Source organism: Nerophis ophidion, linkage group LG26 (assembly GCF_033978795.1).
Source record: "Nerophis ophidion isolate RoL-2023_Sa linkage group LG26, RoL_Noph_v1.0, whole genome shotgun sequence".
In the NCBI taxonomy this organism is placed as follows: domain Eukaryota; kingdom Metazoa; phylum Chordata; class Actinopteri; order Syngnathiformes; family Syngnathidae; genus Nerophis; species Nerophis ophidion.
Genome location: NC_084636.1, coordinates 32,519,276 through 32,543,213, shown reverse-complemented (window position 1 = coordinate 32,543,213; position 23,938 = coordinate 32,519,276). Strand labels below are relative to the sequence as shown.

At 43.4% G+C, this 23,938-nt stretch overlaps 2 protein-coding genes across 3 annotated transcripts in view; one reads left to right on the top strand and one right to left on the bottom strand.

The window, feature by feature from the left end:
- LOC133543385 (mitochondrial import receptor subunit TOM70-like) overlaps positions 1–18,791 on the top strand; it is a 36,529-nt gene extending 17,738 nt beyond the window's left edge. The window contains exons 5-12 of the mRNA XM_061887925.1: positions 2,500–2,648; positions 2,713–2,920; positions 6,675–6,809; positions 6,874–6,981; positions 7,056–7,172; positions 11,271–11,368; positions 18,070–18,192; positions 18,266–18,791. Of these exons, the coding sequence (XP_061743909.1) occupies positions 2,500–2,648; positions 2,713–2,920; positions 6,675–6,809; positions 6,874–6,981; positions 7,056–7,172; positions 11,271–11,368; positions 18,070–18,192; positions 18,266–18,419 (1,092 nt within the window). The 3' untranslated portion in view covers positions 18,420–18,791. The remainder of the gene's footprint in view (positions 1–2,499; positions 2,649–2,712; positions 2,921–6,674; positions 6,810–6,873; positions 6,982–7,055; positions 7,173–11,270; positions 11,369–18,069; positions 18,193–18,265) is intronic.
- LOC133543404 (uncharacterized) overlaps positions 1–23,938 on the bottom strand; it is a 428,419-nt gene that overhangs the window by 289,221 nt on the left and 115,260 nt on the right. The gene's annotated exons all lie outside the window — the stretch shown is intronic.

Genomic DNA, 23,938 nt, shown 5'->3' with positions numbered 1-23,938 from the left:
ATGCTTGTATTATCATTAAACACATTTAACTTGTTTACAAAAATGTCTCTGTCATAAATAAATAAATATAAATGATATATATAAATGAGGTAGATCCCCTCGAGTTGGTCAATTGAAAAGTAGCTCGCCTGCAGAAAAAGTGTGGGCACCCCTGAGCTAAACAGACTCAATAACTCCAACTTGTGAAACTGAAACCATACAAAAAGAATGTTGGAAGTAGGGCTGTGCGATATATGGAAGATACTCGATATATCGCGGGTTGTCTCTGTGACTATATCGTGATATTTGAGTATACGTTCTCACGCAGTTGCTTTGAGCTGTGAGCATTAAAGGCTTTTCTCACTCTTTCTTGTCTCTCCTCACTGAGACATAAAACAACAGCACCTTACATGTGTCACATACGCTCGCGCGTGAAATATCTTACGCCCTCGCCAAGCAGAGAGGTAGCAGCATGGTAACGTGAGCTTGGATGCTAGTGGTAATACAAAGTAAAGGTGCAAATCTGGTAACAAATGAAGGAAGAATGAATTCCCAAGAAAAACTGCACAGGCGGTGGTTTGGCTTCAAGCGGGAATATGTCGAACAGACAACCGTAACATGTCAAGTGTGTGGCAAAAGCGTTGCTACAAAAAGTAGCATTACTGCTAATTTGTAGCATCATTTGAAAAGTCACCCGCTATAAATAAATGATAAATGGGTTGTACTTGTATAGCGTTTTTCTACCTTCAAGGTACTCAAAGCGTTTTGACACTACTTCCACATTTACCCATTCACACACTGATGGAGGGAGCTGCCATGCAAGGCGCTAACCAGCACCCATCAGGAGCAAGGGTGAAGTGTCTTGCTCAGGACACAACGGATGTGATGAGGTTGGTACTATAGAATGAAGAGTGCTTGAAACTCCACATGTCAACATCTCCATTCAGTGTCACACCAACAAAATGCCCAATTCACCATTTCCAGATCAACACCCTATGGAAAAATAGTCAAAAACAGAAGGAGATAACATCCACAGGAACCCACCACACAGCAAAGAACAAACACTATTTGATTTCCTATTATGCAGCTAAATTTTATTTGACACTTATTGAAATATCTTGTGTGACATCATGCACAAAAGTGCACTTTATTTAATTTAAACGATTGTAGTGGCGTTCTGTACAAAAAGTGCACTTTAATTTAGTGTTGTTTTGATGCGTCATCTTAGTGACATCATGCACAAAAGTGCACTAATAGCTTGTTTTAAAATGTCTCTGACAATCTTCTTTCTGTTTTGGAAATTAATATTTGTGCCACTGCTTAATAACTGTTTAATAAATACAATTTTAGTCAATTGACTTAGTTGTGATTTTCTTCTCTGCATGAAAGTTTAAAAGTAGCATATATTAATGCAGTATGAAGAAGAATGTTTTAATGTAGACACGTAGAATCATCATACTGCTGTGATTATATGTATCAAATGTTCATGCAAGGCTAAGGCAAAATATCAAGATATATATGGTGTATCGTGACGTTGCCTAAAAATATCAAGATATTAATAAAAAGCCATATCGCCCAGCCCTATTTCAATGTATTTGCATGTCTTTTATGAAAACTATTTGCATTATGGCTGCCAGCGAAGAAAAATCTATAAATTAACCGCATTGTTTTTTAAGCCGGGGAAAAAAGTCGCAGTTTGTAGTCTGGAATTTACAGTGCTTGAAATTTAGGAATATTTTGTTGATCATTTGTGTTCTATAAATGTCCAAAAGTAGCTGTAGAGGTTGCCCTCTAGTGGGTTCTTCAGACCACCACACACTGCCAGGAGAGCCAGGAATTCCGGGTATAACACTGTTTTATTTGATTTTTTTATAAAGTTGAAGTACCAGTGATTGTCACAAACACACTATGTGTGACGAAATTATTCTCTGTATTTGACCCATCACATCCCTGGGAGGCGAGGGGAGCAGTGGGCAGCAGCGGCGGCCGCGCCCGGGAATTATTTTTGGTGATGTAACCCCCAATTCCAACCTTTTGATGCTGAATGCCAAGCAGGGCGGTAATGGCTCCCATTTTTATAGTCTTTGATACGACTCGGGGTTTTAACTGACAACCTAGTGCAAAGTCTTTTGCTTTCCAGCAAACTGTCTTTCTCTCCTGCGTCCGCTCAGCAGCACCTCCAACTCCAACGACTCGTCTAATCACAGCTGCGGCTAATAAAGGCAACAGGTGATTAGATAACAAGGCCCACCTGGGCCATCTACGCACCTGTCGCTGTCTTTGAGGCCTGTCCTGGCAACACCCCGTTCCGCAGCAGGCCCGCAGGCCACGCCCCCCTCCACAGTGGCATCGATTACTATTTTTTTTCAGAGAATTCTTGGGTGGTTTTTTTGGCTATAAAAAGTAAATGGTGTATGTTGCCTTCAGGGGAAAGGAAGTGTACCTGCCTGGTAAAAGAAGAATACACCCTTCTTTGTGAAAAGTAACCTTTTTTTTTTTTCCTCCCGTCCGCTCTGGCAGAACCGTGAGCCCATGATGCCTTCCCCCCAGTTCATCAAGTCCTACTTTGGTTCCTTCACCGACGACCTCGTCTCACAGCCGCTGCAAAAGGGCGAGAAGAAAGACGAGGACAAGGACAAGGAGGGCGAGGCCGCCGAGGTCACCGCCAGGTCTGAGAAGATCTTGAAGGTTGACATCATCGCCGCCTTTTAATCATTTTTCCTCCTCCTCCAGCTCTGGTTACCTGAAGGCCAAGCAGTACATGGAGGAGGAGAACTACGACAAGATCATCAGCGAGTGCACCAAGGAGGTGGACTTCGAGGGCCGCTACATGGCCGAGGCGCTGCTGCTGCGCGCCACCTTCTACCTGCTGATCGGCAACGCCAACGCCGCTCAGCCTGATTTGGACCGGGTCATCAACATGCAGGAGGCCAACGTCAAGGTAAGCACCTCCACCCACCATTGTCACATTTCAACCAGCGTGCTGAGGAACCCACCACTCAACTCGACCACTTTTCAGTACATTTGTGTTAATAAATATTGTTTTTCCATTATTTTTTATTGCAACATTTAAAAATGAGCTGATCATATTTGTAGTTTATGGCAGTGTTGCCTAGTCACTTCAGGCTTTTCTGTCTTTGTCATTTGTTGCGCCCTACCAACTGTTAATATCAATCAATCAATCAATGTTTACTTATATAGCCCTAAATCACTAGTGTCTCAAAGGGCTGCACAAACCACTACGACCTCCTCGGTAGGCCCACATATGGGCAAGGAAAACTCACACCCAGTGGGACGTCGGTGACAATGATGACTATGAGAACCTTGGAGAGGAGGAAAGCAATGGATGTCGAGCGGGTCTAACATGATACTGTGAAAGTTCAATCCATAATGGATCCAACACAGTCGCGAGAGTCCGGTCCAAAGCGGATCCAACACAGCAGCGAGAGTCCCGTTCACAGCGGAGCCAGCAGGAAACCATCCCAAGCGGAGGCGGATCAGCAGCGCAGAGATGTCCCCAGCCGATACACAGGCGAGCAGTACATGGCCACCGGATCGGACCGGACTCCCTCCACAAAGGAGAGTGGGTCATAGAAGAAAAAGAAAAGAAACGGCAGATCAACTGGTCTAAAAAGGGAGTCTATTTAAAGGCTAGAGTATACAGATGAGTTTTAAGGTGAGACTTAAATGCTTCTACTGAGGTGGCATCTCGAACTGTTACCGGGAGGGCATTCCAGAGTACTGGAGCCCGAAATGAAAACGCTCTGTAGCCCGCAGACTTTTTTTGGGCTCTAGGAATCACTAATAAGCCAGAGTCCTTTGAACGCAGATTTCTTGCCGGGACATATGGTACAATACAATCGGCAAGATAGACCGTGTAGTATTTTATACGTAAGTAGTAAAACCTTAAAGTCACATCTTAAGTGCACAGGAAGCCAGTGCAGGTGAGCCAGTACAGGCGTAATGTGATCAAACTTTCTTGTTCTTGTCAAAAGTCTAGCAGCCGCATTTTGTACCAACTGTAATCTTTTAATGCTAGACATGGGGAGACCCGAAAATAATACGTTACAGTAATCGAGACGAGACGTAACAAACGCATGGATAATGATCTCAGCGTCTTTAGTGGACAAAATGGAGCGAATTTTAGCGATATTACGGAGATGAAAGAAGGCCGTTTTAGTAACGCTTTTAATGTGTGACTCAAAGGAGAGAGTTGGGTCGAAGATAATACCCAGATTTTTTACCGAGTCACCTTGGTTTATTATTTGGTTGTCAAATGTTAAAGTTGGATTATTAAATAGAGGTCGGTGTCTAGCAGGACCGATAATCAGCATTTCCGTTTTTTTGGCGTTAAGTTGCAAAAAGTTAGCGGACATCCATTGTTTAATTTCATTAAGACACGCTTCCAGCTGACAACAATCCGGTGTGTTGGTCAGCTTTAGGGGCATGTAGAGTTGGGTGTCATCAGCATAACAGTGAAAGCTAATACCGTATTTGCGTATGATGTCACCTAGCGGCAGCATGTAGATGCTGAAGAGTACAGGGCCAAGGACCGAACCCTGGGGAACTCCACACGTTACCTTAACATACTCCGAGGTCACATTGTTATGGGAGACACACTGCATCCTATCAGTAAGATAAGAGTTAAACCAAGACAGGGCTGAGTCTGACATACCAATTCGTGTTTTGATACGCTCTAATAAAATATTATGATCGATTGCGAGCGAGCTGAGCTGCCGCTTATGTTTCTAGAACGTCAACGGGATCATAGTGATGTTAGTAGTAGCTGACTGGGAGGAGTTTATTATCATTTGGGGAAAGTCAGCTACCTGATGCTTACCTGCTAAACACCCTTCTGCTCATCAGGACGCTGGAGCACTGACTCCATGCGCTCTGAATAGGCACTGTTGATTGGCTGTTACCGCTCTGCGTGTCACAAATACCAAAATATATTACCCTGCATTTTTAACAAATCTGTCAGGTTTACAATGCAAACATTAGCATGTAAAATGTCTACATTACTATACATCGAGTCCCAAAATATATAAAAAAGTGTTAAAATGGTTGCATGCTAAAATGTTAACATTACCGTGCGTCAAGAACCAAAATATATTAATCTGCGATAAATACCTAAAAAAAAAGTGTTAAAAATGTTAGCATGCTAAAATTTTAACGTACGCATTACCATGTGTCAAACCCCAAAATGTATTATTCTGTGATGAATACCTAAAAAAAAAATTAAAAATGTTTAAAATGTTAGCATGACCGTGTCACGAACCACAGTAAATTATTCTGTGATGAATACCTAGAAAATGTTACAAATGCTAGCATGCTAACGTTAGGATGTTTGAAATTATAAAAATGCCATCGTGAAGTACCAAACTATATGTTAACGTTAACATGTTAAAATGTTAACATCACTACGCATCACGTACCAAAATATATTTATTACACTGTGATGACTATCTAAAAAAGTTTTTAAAAATGTTAGCATGCTAAAATGTTAACATACACATTACCATGTGTCAAGAACAAAAATATATTCTGTGATGAATACCTAAAAAAAAAAAAGTTTAAAATGTTAGCATGACCATGTGTCAAGAACCACAATAAATTATTTTGTGATGACTACCTAGAAAATGTTACAAATGCTAGCATGCCAACGTTAAAATTATAAAATTACCATGTCAAGTACCAAAATATATGCTAATGTTAGCATGTTAAAATGTCAATATTACTACGCATCACGTACCACAATGTATTTATTGCTCTGTGATGACTATCAAAAAAAAGTGTTAAAAATGTTAGCATCCTAAAATGTTAACATTACCGTGTGTCAAGACCCAAAATGAATTATTCTGTGACAAATACCTAAAAAAAATGTTTTAAACGTTAGCATGACTGTCAAGAATCACAAATTATTCTGTGATGAATACCCAGAAAATGTGTTACAAATGCTAGTATGCTAACGTTAGTATGTTTAAAATGATAAAAATACCATTTCAAGTACCAAAATATATGCTAACGTTAGCATGTTAAAATGTCAACATTACTACACATCACGTACCAAAATATATTTATTACTCTGTGATGACTATCTAAAAAAAGTGTTAAAAATTTCATCATGCTAAAATGTTAACATTACCGTGTGTCAAGAACAAAAATATATTGTTCTGCGAAAAATACCTAAAAAAAAAGCGTTTAAAATTTTAGCATGACCATTTGTCAAGAACCACAAAAAAATATTCTGTGATGAATACCTGGAAAATGTGTTACAAATGCTAGCATGCTAATGTTAGTATGTTAAAATGATAAAAATACCATGTCAAGTACCAAAATATATGCTAACGCTAGCATGTTAAAATGTCAACATTACTACGCATCACGTACCTATGACTATCTAAATATCGATCAAGTACACTGTTTTATACCTTTCTAAAATTAGCCTAAAAGAGGTAGCCTACTAGCGTTAGCATGCTAACAAGTACCATTCGTCAAGTAACAATATTTGACTGAGATGTAAACTTGCAAAAAAAAAAAAAAATGTTTTCAAAAGCTATTATGTTAATATTAGAATGCTACCATTCAAAACTTTGGCCACCCCTGCCAATATATTTGAGCGTTTGGCGTTTGTTTAGGGGTTATAGCGCCACCTGTTGCCACGGTCTCAAGGCCTTTGTGTCCCCGGTCTGCAGCTGCGAGCCAACGCCCTCATCAAGCGGGGCAGCATGTACATGCAGCAGCAGCAGCCGCAGCTCTCCACGCAGGACTTCAACATGGCGGCCGAGATCGACACCCGCAACCCCGACGTGTACCACCACAGGGGGCAGGTAGGAGGAGCCCTGAGTGCCAGGTGGGCGTGGCCAAACTCTCACCGCGTCCTTGTCTCCTCAGCTGAAGATCCTGCTGGACCAGGTGGACGAGGCGGTGGGCGACTTTGACGAGTGCATCCTGCTGAGGCCCGACTCTGCACTCGCCCAGGCCCAGAAGTGTTTCGCCCTGGTGAGTCCGCCTCCGCCGCCGCCGCTCTTAATCCCGCCTCCTTTCCCAGCGATGACACGGGCGTTGCTCTTCAGTACAGACAAGCATACACCGGCAACAACCCCTCACAAGTCCAGATCGCCATGGATGGCTTCGAGGACGTGATCAGGAGGTTCCCCAGGTGTGCTGAGGGCTACGCGCTCTACGCTCAGGTGGGTACTCGCTCCTACTCTCCTCATGTTGCATCATACACGCTCCTACTCTCATGTTGCGTCATACACGCTCCTACTCTCATGTTGCGTCATACACGCTCCTACTCTCATGTTGCGTCATACATGCTCCTACTCGCCTCATGTTGCGTCATACAAGCTCTTACTCGCCTCATGTTGCGTCGTACACGCTCCTACTCTCCTCATGTTGCATCATACACGCTCCTACTCGCCCTCATGTTGTGTCATACACTCTCCTACTTGCCCCATGTTGCATCATACACACTCCTATTTGCCTCATGTTGCATCATACACTCTCCTACTCGCCCTCATGTTGCATCATACACGCTCCTCCTCGCCTCATGTTGCGTCGTACACTCTCCTACTTGCCCCATGTTGCGTCGTACACGCTCCTCCTCGCCTCATGTTGCGTCGTACACTCTCCTACTTGCCCCATGTTGCGTCGTACACGCTCCTATTCGCCTCACGTTGCATCGTACACGCTCCTACTCGCCTCATGTTGCATCATACACGCTCCTACTCGCCCTCATGTTGCATCATACACGCTCCTACTCGCCTCATGTTGCATCATACACTCTCCTACTCGCCTCATGTTGCATCATACACGCTCCTCCTCGCCTCATGTTGCGTCGTACACTCTCCTACTTGCCCCATGTTGCGTCGTACACGCTCCTGCTCGCCTCATGTTGCATCATACACACTCCTACTCGCCTCATGTTGCGTCGTACACGCTCCTGCTCGCCTCATGTTGCATCATACACGCTCCTACTCGCCTCATGTTGCGTCGTACTCTCTTCTACTCGCCTCATGTTGCATCATACACGCTCCTACTCTCCTCATGTTGCGTCATACACACTCCTATTTGCCTCATGTTGCATCATACACGCTCCTACTCGCCTCATGTTGCATCATACACGCTCCTACTCGCCTCATGTTGCGTCGTACTCGCTTCTACTCGCCTCATGTTGCATCATACACGCTCCTACTCTCCTCATGTTGCGTCATACACACTCCTATTTGCCTCATGTTGCATCATACACGCTCCTACTCGCCTCATGTTGCATCATACACGCTCCTACTCGCCTCATGTTGCGTCGTACTCGCTTCTACTCGCCTCATGTTGCATCATACACGCTCCTACTCTCCTCATGTTGCGTCATACACACTCCTATTTGCCTCATGTTGCATCATACACGCTCCTACTCGCCTCATGTTGCATCATACACGCTCCTACTCGCCTCATGTTGCGTCGTACACGCTCCTACTCGCCTCATGTTGCATTATACACGCTCCCACTCGCCTCATGTTGCGTCGTACACGCTCCTACTCTCCTCATGTTGCGTCATACACGCTCCTACTTGCCCCATGTTGCATCATACACGCTCCTATTTGCCTCATGTTGCATCATACACGCTCCTACTCGCCTCATGTTGCGTCATACAAGCTCTTACTCGCCTCATGTTGCGTCATACACGCTCTTACTCGCCTCATGTTGCGTCGTACACGCTCCTACTCTCCTCATGTTGCGTCGTACACGCTCCTACTTGCCTCATGTTGCATCATACACTCTCCTACTCGCCTCATGTTGCATCATACACGCTCCTCCTCGCCTCATGTTGCGTCGTACACGCTCCTACTTGCCTCATGTTGCATCATACACTCTCCTACTCGCCTCATGTTGCATCATACACGCTCCTCCTCGCCTCATGTTGCGTCGTACACGCTCCTACTCTCCTCATGTTGCGTCGTACACGCTCCTACTTGCCTCAGGTTGCATCATACACTCTCCTACTCGCCTCATGTTGCATCATACACGCTCCTACTCGCCTCATGTTGCGTCATACACGCTCCTATTAGCCTCATGTTGTGTCATACACGCTCCTACTTGCCCCATGTTGCATCATACACACTCCTATTTGCCTCATGTTGCATCATACACGCTCCTACTCGCCTCATGTTGCGTCATACAAGCTCCTACTCGCCTCATGTTGCATCATACACACTCCTATTTGCCTCTTGTTGCATCATACATGCTCCTATCGCCTCATGTTGCATCATACACGCTCCTACTCGCCCTCATGTTGTGTCATACACTCTCCTACTTGCCCCATGTTGCATCATACACACTCCTATTTGCCTCATGTTTCATCATACACGCTCCTACTCGCCTCATGTTGCATCATACACGCTCCTACTCGCCTCATGTTGCGTCATACAAGCTCCTACTCGCCTCATGTTGCGTCGTACACGCTCCTACTCGCCTCATGTTGCGTCGTACACACTCCTATTTTCCTCATGTTGCATCATACACGCTCCTATTTGCCCCATGTTGCATCATACACGCTCCTATTTGCCTCAGGTTGCATCATACACGCTCCTATTTGCCCCATGTTGCATCATACACACTCCCATTTGCCTCATGTTGCATCATCCACGCTCCTATTTGCCTCATGTTGCATCATACACGCTCCTACTCGCCTCATGTTGCGTCATACACTCTCCTACTCTCCTCATGTTGCATCATACACGCTCCTCCTCGCCTCACGTTGCGTCGTACACGCTCCTCCTCTCCTCATGTTGCGTCGTACACGCTCCTCCTCTCCTCATGTTGCGTCGTACACGCTCCTCTCCTCATGTTGCGTCGTACACGCTCCTACTTGCCTCAGGTTGCATCATACACTCTCCTACTCGCCTCATGTTGCATCATACACGCTCCTACTCGCCCTCATGTTGCGTCATACACGCTCCTATTAGCCTCATGTTGTGTCATACACTCTCCTACTCGCCTCATGTTGCGTCATACAAGCTCCTACTCGCCTCATGTTGCGTCGTACACGCTCCTACTCGCCTCATGTTGCGTCGTACACACTCCTATTTTCCTCATGTTGCATCATACACGCTCCTATTTGCCCCATGTTGCATCATACACGCTCCTATTTGCCTCAGGTTGCATCATACACGCTCCTATTTGCCCCATGTTGCATCATACACACTCCCATTTGCCTCATGTTGCATCATCCACGCTCCTATTTGCCTCAGGTTGCATCATACACGCTCCTATTTGCCTCATGTTGCGTCATACACTCTCCTACTCGCCTCATGTTGCATCATACACGCTCCTACTTGCCTCATGTTGCGTCATACACTCTCCTACTCGCCTCATGTTGCATCACACACTCTCCTACTCGCCTCATGTTGCATCATACACGCTCCTACTCGCCCTCATGTTGCATCATACACGCTCCTACTTGCCTCATGTTGCGTCATACACTCTCCTACTCGCCTCATGTTGCATCATACACGCTCCTACTCGCCTCATGTTGCGTCATACACTCTCCTACTCGCCTCATGTTGCATCATACACGCTCCTACTCGCCTCATGTTGCATCATACACGCTCCTATTTGCCTCAGGTTGCGTCATACACGCTCCTACTTGCCTCATGTTGCGTCATACACTCTCCTACTCGCCTCATGTTGCATCACACACTCTCCTACTCGCCTCATGTTGCATCATACACGCTCCTACTCGCCCTCATGTTGCATCATACACGCTCCTACTTGCCTCATGTTGCGTCATACACTCTCCTACTCGCCTCATGTTGCATCATACACGCTCCTACTCGCCTCATGTTGCATCATACACGCTCCTACTCGCCTCATGTTGCATCATACACGCTCCTACTCGCCTCATGTTGCGTCATACACGCTCCTACTTGCCTCATGTTGCGTCATACACTCTCCTACTCGCCTCATGTTGCATCATACACGCTCCTACTCGCCCTCATGTTGCATCATACACGCTCCTACTTGCCTCATGTTGCGTCATACACTCTCCTACTCGCCTCATGTTGCATCATACACGCTCCTACTCGCCTCATGTTGCATCATACACGCTCCTACTCGCCTCATGTTGCATCATACACGCTCCTACTCGCCTCATGTTGCGTCATACACGCTCCTACTCGCCTCATGTTGCGTCATACACGCTCCTCCTCGCCTCATGTTGCGTCGTACACGCTCCTACTCGCCTCATGTTGCGTCATACTGGCGATGTCATCGAGTAAACGTCTTCTCTGCAGGCTCTGACTGATCAGCAGCAGTTTGGAAAGGCGGACGAGATGTACGACAAGTGCATCGAGTTGGAGCCAGACAACGCCACGACTTACGTGCACAAGGGGTGAGTAAGACTGGTATCCTAGCAACGCTGAGGCACAGGACACTTCATTAGGTACACCAGCACAGCACCATAAAAATTATTAGACTCCTGTAGTCTATTTAAGAAAACAATCTCCAAATAGTGTCCGCTCAAGAAACATTAACAGCTGTGGCTGTAGGCAACCCATCCGGTGGAGTTAACTCTGCAAGATGGCAGAAGCCCCACTTAACATGTAAATGAGACCACAAGGTTGCCCTTTTGTTCTGTTACAGCTAATAGGATAAACATGCTAAGCTATTGGCTGCTAGCAGCTACACAACAGCTAAGCACAAAATAGCACACAAAGTTGCTCCTTACCTCTGTTATATACAAAAGATAAACATGCTAAGCTATAGGCTGTTAGTAGTTACACAACAGCTAAGCACAAAATAGCACACAAAGTTGCTCCTTACCTCTGTTATATGCAAAAGATAAATATGCTAAGCTATTGGCTGCTAGCAGCTACACAACAGCTAAGCACACAAGGTTGCCCTTTTCTTTCTGTCATACCCAAAAGGTTAACATGCTAAGGTATAGGCTACTCGCAGCTACACAACAGCTAAGCACACAAGCTAAGGAATTACAATCACAGGAAGTTACATTTACAGGAAAATATTTATATCCCGCTCTTTATTTTCCACAGGTCATAAAAATATTAGAGATGTCCGATAATGGCTGTTTTGCCGATGTCCGATATTCCGATATTGTCCAACTCTTAATTACCGATTCCGATATCAGCCGATACCGATACATACAATCGTGGAATGAACACATTATCGTGCCTAATTTTGTTGTGATGCCCCGCTGGATGCAATAAACAATGTAACAAGGTTTTCCAAAATAAAGCAACACGAGTTATGGAAAAAATTGCCATATTTAATATTGAAGTCTCAAAGTGCTTTTTTTTTTTTAAACATACCTCAAAACAACCGCTACAAAAACAATGAAGGCACACAACTTCAGTCCAGGGTATACTACAGTAATAAAGTAAACAATAACATAGTCCTCACTTAGTGCAAGACTGCTGGGCATACTGTCCATCTTCTTCCGCTTATCCGAGGTCAGGTCTTGGGGACAGCAGCCTAAGCAGAGAAGCCCAGACTTCTCTCTCCCCAGCCCCTTCGTCCAGCTCCTCCCGGGGGATCCCGAGGCGTTCCCAGGCCAGCCGGGAGACATAGTCTTCCCAACGTGTCCTGGGTCTTCCCCGTGGCCTCCTATCGGTCGGACGTACTGTATAACAGGAAATTATAAACTGGACTCAATCTGCCCTGCTCTAACGTATTTGTATGAGTAACAAAACTGTTCTGCAAGCTGGTGGTGAGTGCTTGAAGTTGCCTAGCAGTCAGTCAGAGCTTCTAAAAAGCTCCGTTCACTGCAAAGTGTGCGCCATGCAGGGCAGACTAGTCACACCAAACTCCACCGTAGCTTTTGCCATACTGTGTGGACTTTCGCCTTGGGGTGGTTTTTGTTGTAATTTTGTTTTTTCTTGGCGGAGTCTTTATGCGACAACTGTGGTGTACTGCTTTTTTCCGTGTTTGCTTTTCATCCATCTTCCGCTTTTATTCATCGTGTATCTCCTTATGATTCTTGAAGAGGTGGGAGATCAAATTGCTTGTATTAAAAGGAAGACATCTTGGTTCTTCCTCGCATCCATCCATCCATCCATCCATCCATCATCTTCCGCTTATCCGAGGTCGGGTCGCGGGGGCAACAGCCTAAGCAGGGAAACCCAGACTTCCCTCTCCCCAGCCACTTCGTCCAGCTCTTCCCGGGGGATCCCGAGGCGCTCCCAGGCCAGCCGGGAGACATAGTCTTCCCAACGTGTCCTGGGTCTTCCCCGTGGCCTCCTACCGGTTGGACGTGCCCTAAACACCTCCCTAGGGAGGCGCTCGGGTGGCATCCTGACCAGATGCCCGAACCACCTCATCTGGCTCCTCTCCATGTGGAGGAGCAGCGGCTTTACTTTGAGTTCCTCCCGGATGGCAGAGCTTCTCACCCTATCTCTAAGGGAGAGCCCCGCCACACGGCGGAGGAAACTCATTTCGGCCGCTTGTACCCGTGATCTTATCCTTTCGGTCATGACCCAAAGCTCATGACCATAGGTGAGGATGGGAACGTAGATCGACCGGTAAATTGAGAGCTTTGCCTTCTGGTTCAGCTCCTTCTTCACCACAACGGATCGGTACAACGTCCGCATTACTGAAGACGCCGCACCGATCCGCCTGTCGATCTCACGATCCACTCTTCCCTCACTCGTGAACAAGACTCCTAGGTACTTGAACTCCTCCACTTGGGGCAGGGTCTCCTCCCCAACCCGGAGATGGCACTCCACCCTTTTCCGGGCGAGAACCATGGACTCGGACTTGGAGGTGCTGATTCTCATTCCGGTCGCTTCACACTCGGCTGCGAACCGATCCAGCGAGAGCTGAAGATCCCGGCCAGATGAAGCCATCAGGACCACATCATCTGCAAAAAGCAGAGACCTAATCCTGCGGTCACCAAACCGGAACCCCTCAACGCCTTGACTGCGCCTAGAAATTCTGTCCATAAAAGTTATGAACAGAATCGGTGACAAAGGACAGCCTTGGCGGAGTCCAACCTTCACTGGAAATGTGTTCGACTTACTGCCGGCAATGCGGACCAAGCTCTGGCACTGATCGTACAGGGAGTGGACCGCCACAATAAGACAGTCCGATACCCCATACTCTCTGAGCACTCCCCACAGGACTTCCCGAGGGACACGGTCGAATGCCTTCTCCAAGTCCACAAAGCACATGTAGACTGGTTGGGCCAACTCCCATGCACCCTCAAGAACCCTGCCGAGAGTATAGAGCTGGTCCACAGTTCCACGACCAGGATGAAAACCACACTGTTCCTCCTGAATCCGAGGTTCGACTATCCGGCGTAGCCTCCTCTCCAGTACACCTGAATAAACCTTACCGGGAAGGCTGAGGAGTGTGATCCCACGATAGTTGGAACACACCCTCCGGTCCCCTTCTTAAAGAGAGGAACCACCACCCCGGTCTGCCAATCCAGAGGTACCGCCCCCGATGTCCACGCGATGCTGCAAAGTCTTGTCAACCAAGACAGCCCCACAGCATCCAGAGCCTTAAGGAACTCCGGGCGGATCTCGTCCACCCCTGGGGCCTTGCCGCCGAGGAGCTTTTTAACTACCTCAGCGACCTCAGCCCCAGAAATAGGAGAGTCCACCAGTCCTTCCTCGCAGTCATCGCAAATTGCCAGTTTTTTATCCGTCAGACACTTTAAAATAATCCCAAACCATAGACATGGTGTAGTTCAGTGGTTCTCAAATGGGGGTACGCGTACCCCTGGGGGTACTTGAAGGTATGCTAAGGGGGACGTGAGATTTTTTTTTTAAATATTCTAAAAATAGCAAAAATTCAAAAATCCTTTATAAATATATTTATTGAATAATACTTCAACAAAATATGAATGTAAGATCATAAACTAAGATAAAAAGCAACAGTGTTGACAGCTAGATTTTTTTGTGGACGTGTTCCATAAATATTGATGTTAAAGATTTCTTTTTTTGTGAAGAAATGTTTAGAATCAAGATGATGAATCCAGATGGATCTCTATTACAATCCCCAAAGAGGACACTTTAAGTCAGGGGTGCCCATTACGTCGATCGCGAGCTACCAGTCGACCGCGGGGGGTGTGTCAGTCGATCTCCAGCCAGGCTTTTAAAAAAAATAGACCTAAAAATGAGTGATCATCAATCTTCACCAAGACGTCACTTAAATGACATTCACGGTACCGGAGGGTCTTGTGAGATGACGCTGGCTGCTGCAAGATCATTATTATGAAAATATGACCGAGAGGAAGGCGAGAAACACTTTTTATTTCAACAGACTCTCGCGCCGTACCATCCGTCAAAACTCTAAAGGCCGACTGCACATTTCCTATCTTCACAATAAAAGCCCTGCTTCATGCTGCCTGCGCTAACTAAATACAGAGTCTCGGAAAACTGGCGTGCACAAGCGATCCCTCAGAAAGCTGGCGTGCACATCACTTGTGCACGCCAGCTTTCTGAGACTCTTATTTTGTTAGCGCAGGCAGCATGAAGCAGGGCTTTTATTGTGAAGATAGGAAATGTGCGGTAGTCGGCCTTTAGAGTTTTGACGGAAGGGACGGCGCGAAAGTCTGTTGAAATAAAAAGTGTTTCTCGCCTTCCTCTCTGTCATTTTTTCCTAATAATGAACTGGCAGCAGCCAGCGTCATCTCACAAGACCCTCGGGTGCCGTGAATGTCAATCAAGCAAGCAACGGAATTTGCCGCCAATGTTTTTCTTGTAAAGTGTATGGAAGCTGGATGAATTAGATGCCAAAAACCAACCACTTTCATGTGGTATTGTACAGAAAAGACAACTTTTTTTCTCCTCCATTTGAAAATGTGGGCGTTATCATCATTACTGTCTGATTCCAATCAATGCAAGTCATCAGAATCAGGTAATACACCAACTTATATTCTTGTCTTTGTGAAAGAAAGACATCTATATGTGTTACACATGCTTGTATTATCATTAAACACATTGAACTTGTTTACAAAAATGTCTCTTTCATAAATAAATAAATATAAATGATATATATAAATGAGGTAGATCCCCTCGAGTTGGTCAATTGAAAAGTAGCTCACCTGCAGAAAAAGTGTGGGCACCCCTGAGTTGGATCCACTATGGACTGGACTCTCACAATATTATGTTAGACCCACAATGGACTGGACTCTCACACTATTAAGTAAAATCTACTATGGACTGGACTCTCACACTAATATGTTAGATCCACTATGGACTGGACTTTCACTATTAAGTTAGATCCACTATGTACTGGACTCTTAAACTATTATAATAGATCCACTATGGACTGGACTTGCACACTATTATGTAAGATCCACTCTGAACTGGATTATCACTATTATGTTAGATCCACTATGGACTGGACTCTCACACTATTATGTTAGATCCACTACGGACTGGACTCTCACACTATTATGTTAGATCCACTATGGACTGGACTCTCACATTATTTTGTTAGATCCACTATGGACCGGACTCTCACACTATTATGTTAGATCCACTATGGACTGGACTCTCACTAGTATGTTAGATCGAGTATGGACTGGATTCTCACACTATTAAGTAAAATCTACTATGGACTAGACTCTCACACTAATATGTTAGATCCACTATGGACTGGACTCTCACTATTATGTTAGATCTACTATGGACTAGACTCTCACTATTAAGTTAGATCCACTATGTACTGGACTCTTAAACTATTATGTTAGATCCACTATGGACTGGACTCTCACTATTATGTTAGATCCACTATGGACTGGACTCTCACTATTATGTTAGATCCACTATGGACTGGACTCTCACAATATTATGTTAGATCCACAATGGACTGGACTCTCACACTATTAAGTAAAATCCACTATGGACTGGACTCTCACACTAATATGTTAGATCCACTATGGACTGGACTTTCACTATTAAGTTAAATCCACTATGTACTGGACTCTTAAACTATTATGTTAGATCCACTATGGACTGGACTCTACTATTATAATAGATCCACTATGGACTGGACTCGAACACTATTATGTAAGATCCACTCTGAACTGGATTATCACTATTATGTTAGATCCACTATGGACTGGACTCTCACATTATTTTGTTAGATCCACTATGGACCGGACTCTCTCACTAGTATGTTAGATCCACTATGGACTGGATTCTCACACTATTATGTTACATCCATTATGGACTGGACTCTCAAACGATTATGTTAGATCCACTATGTACTGGATTCTTAAACTACTATGTTAGATCCACTATGGACTGGACTCTCACTATTATGTTAGATCTACTATGGACTAGACTCTCACTATTAAGTTAGATTCACTATGTACTGGACTCTTAAACTATTATGTTAGATCCACTATGGACTGGACTCTCAAACGATTATGTTAGATCCACTATGTACTGGATTCTTAAACTACTATGTTAGATCCACTATGGACTGGACTCTCACTATTATGTTAGATCTACTATGGACTAGACTCTCACTATTAAGTTAGATTCACTATGTACTGGACTCTTAAACTATTATGTTAGATCCACTATGGACTGGACTCTCAAACGATTATGTTAGATCCACTATGGACTGGACTCTCACACTATTATGTTAGATTCACTATGTACTGGACTCTTAAACTATTATGTTAGATTCACTATGTACTGGACTCTTAAACTATTATGTTAGATCCACTATGTACTGGACTTTCACTATTATGTTAGATCCACTATGTACTGGACTTTCACTATTATGTTAGATCCACTATGTACTGGACTCTTAAACTATTATGTTAGATCCAGTAAGGACTGGACTCTCACACTATTATGTTAGATCCACTATGGACTGGACTCTTAAACTATTATGTTAGATCCACTATGGACTGGACTCTCGCATACGGATACGGAAAATTTCCGATATTACATTTTAAAGCATGTATCGGCCGATAATATCGGACATCTCTAAAAAAATGTCAACAATTATGGATATGGACCGATGTGAAACACTGGTATCGTGATACAGTTTATAGCCGTATCGCCAACTTGGGACCCTTCTGAAAGAAAAGGTGTGTTTGTGTCCGTGCAGATTACTACAGCTCCAGTGGAAGCAAGACCTGGACCTGGGTCTGGACCTGATCAGCAAGGCCATCGAGATTGACAACAAATGTGACTTCGCCTACGAGACCATGGGAACCATCGAAGTCCAAAGGTAGGCTCGAACCACCTGAGCGTGCGCGTGTGTGTCAGCAAGGAGGAAGTGACCCCGAGCGACTTCCTTCCAGGGGCAACCTGGACAAAGCCATCGAGATGTTCAACAAGTCCATCAACCTGGCCAAGTCGGAGATGGAGATGGCCCACCTGTACTCCCTGTGCGACGCGGCCTACGCCCAGACCGAGGTGGCCAGGAAGTACGGCCTCAAGCCGCCGACGCTGTGACGTCCCAGCCCACCTTGAACTGTTCGCTGCATTGTTTCTCTTCCCTCTCCAAGGCTTTGGAATGCAGCCCCTTCTTTTTTTTTTTTGTTTGGACGCACTTCTAACAAACATGTCAAAGTTGATTGGATAAAAGTTCATTAGCAAATGTTGTTTTTTTTTACTTTGCCTGTTTTATCTACTTTTTTAAATACGTTCTGTGCAGCATGTTCTGTGCACCGACCTTTGACCTGAAAAAGAGTAGTCTCCCTTCTATTGTACAGTTGATTCTATTTTTGTTTGCTGAGAAATCAGCCATGATCTTGTACAGAGAAGCACTCTTCATCTTTTGCTGACCAAAGCCACTTTCCACCCCAATAAAGTTCTTGTGTTGCACTGCTCCGTGTCTTCACTGCACAGGACATGACTAAATAAATAAATGGGTTGTACTTGTGTAGCGCTTTTCTACCTTCAAGGTACTCAAAGCGCTTTGACACTACTTCCACATTCACACACACATTCACACACTGATGGAGGGAGCTGCCATGCAAGGCGCCAACCAGCACCCATCAGGAGCAAGGGTGAAGTGTCTTGCTCAGGACACAACGGACGTGACGAGGTTGGTACTAGGTGGGGATTGAACCAGGGACGCTCGGGTTGCACACGGCCACTCTCCCACTGCGCCACGCCGTCCCCCGTCCTAGAACTGTGTTGTTAAAGTTGAAGTAACAAAAATTGTCACACACACACACACTCGTTGTGGTGAAATGTGTCCTCTGCATTTGATCCATCCCCTTGATCACCCCCTGGGAAGTGAGGGGAGCAGTGGGCAGCAGCACGGCCGCGCCCGGGAATCATTTATGATGATTTAACCCCCAATTCCAACCCTTGATGCTGAGTGCCAAGCAGGGAGGCAATGGGTCCCATTTTTTTATAGTCTTTGGCTGGGGTTTGAACTCACAACCTATCGATCTCAGGGTGGACACTCTAACTCAGGGGTGCCCACACTTTTTCTGCGGGCGAGCTACTTTTCAATTGACCAACTCGAGGGGATCTACCTCATTTATATATATCATTTATATTTATTTATTTTTGTAAACGTAAAGCGTTCAAAGGACTCCGGCTTGTTAGTGATTCCCAAAGCCCAAAAAAAGTCTGCGGGCTATAGAGCGTTTTCCGTTCGGGCTCCAGTACTCTGGAATGCCCTCCCGGTAACAGTTCGAGATGCTACCTCAGTAGAAGCATTTAAGTCTCACCTTAAAACTCATCTGTATACTCTAGCCTTTAAATAGACTCCCTTTTTAGACCAGTTGATCTGCCGTTCCTTTTCTTTTTCTTCTATGTCCCACTCTCCCTTGTGGAGGGGGTCCGGTCCGATCCGGTGGCCATGTACTGCTTGCCTGTGTATCGGCTGGGGACATCTCTGCGCTGCTGATCCGCCTCCGCTTGGGATGGTTTCCTGCTGGCTCCGCTGTGAACGGGACTCTCGCTGCTGTGTTGGATCCGCTTTGGACTGGACTCTCGCGACTGTGTTGGATCCATTATGGATTGAACTTTCACAGTATCATGTTAGACCCGCTCGACATCCATTGCTTTCCTCCTCTCCAAGGTTCTCATAGTCATCATTGTCACCGACGTCCCACTGGGTGTGAGTTTTCCTTGCCCTTATGTGGGCCTACCAAGGATGTCGTAGTGGTTTGTGCAGCCCTTTGAGACACTAGTGATTTAGGGCTATATAAGTAAACATTGATTGATTGATTGATTGATAAACAAGTTAAATGTGTTTAATGATAATACAAGCATGTGTAACACATATAGATGTCTTTCTTTCACGAAGACAAGAATATAAGTTGGTGTATTACCTGATTCTGATGACTTGCATTGATTGGAATCAGACAGTAATGATCAATCAATCAATCGATGTTTATTTATATAGCCCCAAATCACAAATGTCTCAAAGGACTGCACAAATCATTACGACTACAACATCCTCGGAAGAACCCACAAAAGGGCAAGGAAAACTCACACCCAGTGGGCAGGGAGAATTCACATCCAGTGGGACGCCAGTGACAATGCTGACTATGAGAAACCTTGGAGAGGACCTCAGATGTGGGCAACCCCCCCCTCCTCTAGGGGACCGAAAGCAATGGATGTCGAGCGGGTCTAACATGATACTGTGAAAGTTCAATCCATAGTGGCTCCAACACAGCCGCGAGAGTTCAGTTCAAAGCGGATCCAAGACAGCAGCGAGAGTCCCGTCCACAGGAGACCATCTCAAGCGGAGGCGGGTCAGCAGCGTAGAGATGTCCCCAATCGATACAGGCGAGCGGTCCATCCTGGGTCTCGACTCTGGACAGCCAGTACTTCATTCATGGTCATCGGACCGGACCCCCTCCACAAGGGAGGGGGGGACATAGGAGAAAGAAAAGAAGCGGCAGATCAACTGGTCTAAAAAGGAGGTCTATTTAAAGGCTAGAGTATACGGATGAGTTTTAAGGTGAGACTTAAATGCTTCTACTGAGGTAACATCTGGAACTGTTACCGGGAGGGCATTCCAGAGTACTGGAGCCCGAACGGAAAACGCTCTATAGCCCGCAGACTTTTTTTGGGCTCTAGGAATCACTTCCATACACTTTACAAGAAAAACATTGGCGGCAAATTCCGTAGCTTGCTTGATTGACATTCACGGCACCCGAGGGTCTTGTGAGATGACGCTGGCTGCTGCCAGTTCATTATTATGAAAAAATGACAGAGAGGAAGGCGAGAAACACTTTTTATTTCAACAGACTTTCGCGCCGTCCCTTCCGTCAAAACTCTAAAGGCCGACTGCACATTTCCTATCTTCACAATAAAAGCCCTGCTTCATGCTGCCTGCGTTAACAAAATAAGAGTCTCGGAAAGCTGGCGTGCACAAGTGATGTGCACGCCAGCTTTCTGAGGGATCGCTTGTGCACGCCAGTTTTCCGAAACTCCTATTTTGTTAGAGTTTAGTTTTTTAGAGTATTAGAGTACACAGATTTAGCTTCCCTGTTGAAGTACAACTTGGAGCTTGGATGTGAACCAGGGCTTGTCGTTGTTTTAACAAGACTTGGTTCGCGTTGGAATGACGCGCGCCTGTAATTCATAATTATGATTTTTCATGTCATAATTATGAAATTTTATTTCGTAACGACAACTTCTTATTTCATAATCATGATTTTTCTTCTCATAATCATATTTTTAATTTCATAATTTAGATGTTAAAATCTCATATATAAGACTTTTTATGTCATAATTTCCACATCTTATCTCATAATTATGAATTGAATTCATATTTTTGTACACATATATTGTGACTTTTTACTACGTAATTATGACTTTTAATGTCATAATTATGACTTTTAATCTAATAACTCAACTTGTTATTTCATAATTATGACTTTCTATCTCATAATTATAATCCATCCATCCATTTTCTACCGCTTATTCCCTTTCGGGGTCACGGGGGGCGCTGGCGCCTATCTCAGCTACAATCGGGCGAAAGGCAGGGTACACCCTGGACAAGTCGCCACCTCATCGCAGCATAATTATAATTTTCTTCTCATTTAATTTTTTTTAATCTCATAAATTCGATTTTTTAAATCTCAAAAGGCTTTTTATCTCATAATTTTTACATTTTATCCCATTATTACAATTTTTACTCATATGATTATTTCGTTATATTACATAATCATGATTTTTCATGTCATAATTATGACTTTGTTATCTCATAACTTGACTTTTATTTTATAATTAAGACTTCTTATTTTATAATTATGATTTTTCTTCTCATAATCATACTATTTAAACTCATGATTTATATTTGTTAAAATCTCATAATTAAGACTTTCTGTCTCATAATTTTTGCATTTTATGTCATGATTATGAATCGTACTCATATTTTTGTATATATATTGTGACTTTTTATTACATTATCATGATTTTTCATGTCATAATTATGATTTTTTTATCTCATAACTCGACTTTTTATTTCATAATTACGTCTGATTATCTCATAATTATGATTTTTCTTCTCATAATCATATATTTAGATTTTTTAAAATCTCATACTTAAGACTTTTTATCTCATAATTTTCACATTACATCCCATAATAATGAATTGTACTCATATTTTTCTATGCGTATACATTGTGACTTTTTATGACGTAATTGTGCTTTTTCATGTCATAATTAGGACTTTTTTTTGTCTCATAACTCGACATTTTTCATTATTACGACTTCCTATCTCATAATTATCATTTTTGTTGTCATAATTCTACACTTTTATCTCGTAATTCCGATTTTTAAAATCTCATAAGACTTTTTTCTTATAATTTTCACATTTTATCTCATAATTATGTTTTTTTACTTGCATAATTATTTTATAATTACTTGTCATGTCAGAATTATAAATGTTTCATCTCATAACACGACTTTTTATTTCATAATTACGACTTATCTCAAAATTGTGATTTTTCTTCTCATATTCATATTTTTTATCTCATAATTTCCCTTTTTTAAATCTCATAATTAAGACTTTTTATCTCATCATTTTGACATTTTAACTCATAATTATGAATTGTACTCATATCTTTGTATACACATTGATAATTATTTTTATTTCGTAATTATGATTTCTCATGTCCTAATTAGGCCCTGCGATGAGGTGGCGACTTGTCCAGGGTGTACCCCGCCTTCCGCCCGATTGTAGCTGAGATAGGCGCCAGCGCCCCCCGCGACCCCAAAAGGGAATAAGCGGTAGAAATGGATGGATAGATGGCTGGATGTCATAATTATGACTGTTTTATCTCATAACTCGACTTTTTATTTCATAATTGCGACTTTTTATCTCATAATTAGAATTTATCTTCCCATAATTATATTTTTTTATCTCGTAATTTCCATTTTTTAAATCTCATAACCAAGACTTTTTTTTTATCTCATAATTATGAATTGTACTTATATATTTGTACACATATATATTTTGACCTTTTACTACATAATCATGATTTTTCATGTCATAATTCAGACTTTTTTTTATCTCATAACTCGACATTTTATTTCATAATCACAACTTTTTATCTCATAATTAAACATTTTCTTCTCACAATTATGAATATTCTTTATCTCGTAATTTCAATTTTTTAAATCTCATAAGGCTTTTTATCTCATAGTTTTGACATTTTATCTCATAATTACGGTTTTTTACTTGTATAATTATTTTATAATTACTTTTCATGTCAGAATGATAAATGTTTCATCTCAAAACACGACTTTTTATTTCATAATTACGACTTATCTCAAAATTGTGATTTTTCTTCTCATATTCATATTTTTTATCTCATACTTTCCCTTTTTTAAATCTCATAATTAAGACTTTTTATCTCATCATTTTGACATTTTGACCCATAATTATGAATTGTACTCATATCTTTGTATACACATTGATAATTATTTTTATTTCGTAATTATGATTTCTCATGTCATAATTAGGCCCTGCGATGAGGTGGCGACTTGTCCAGGGT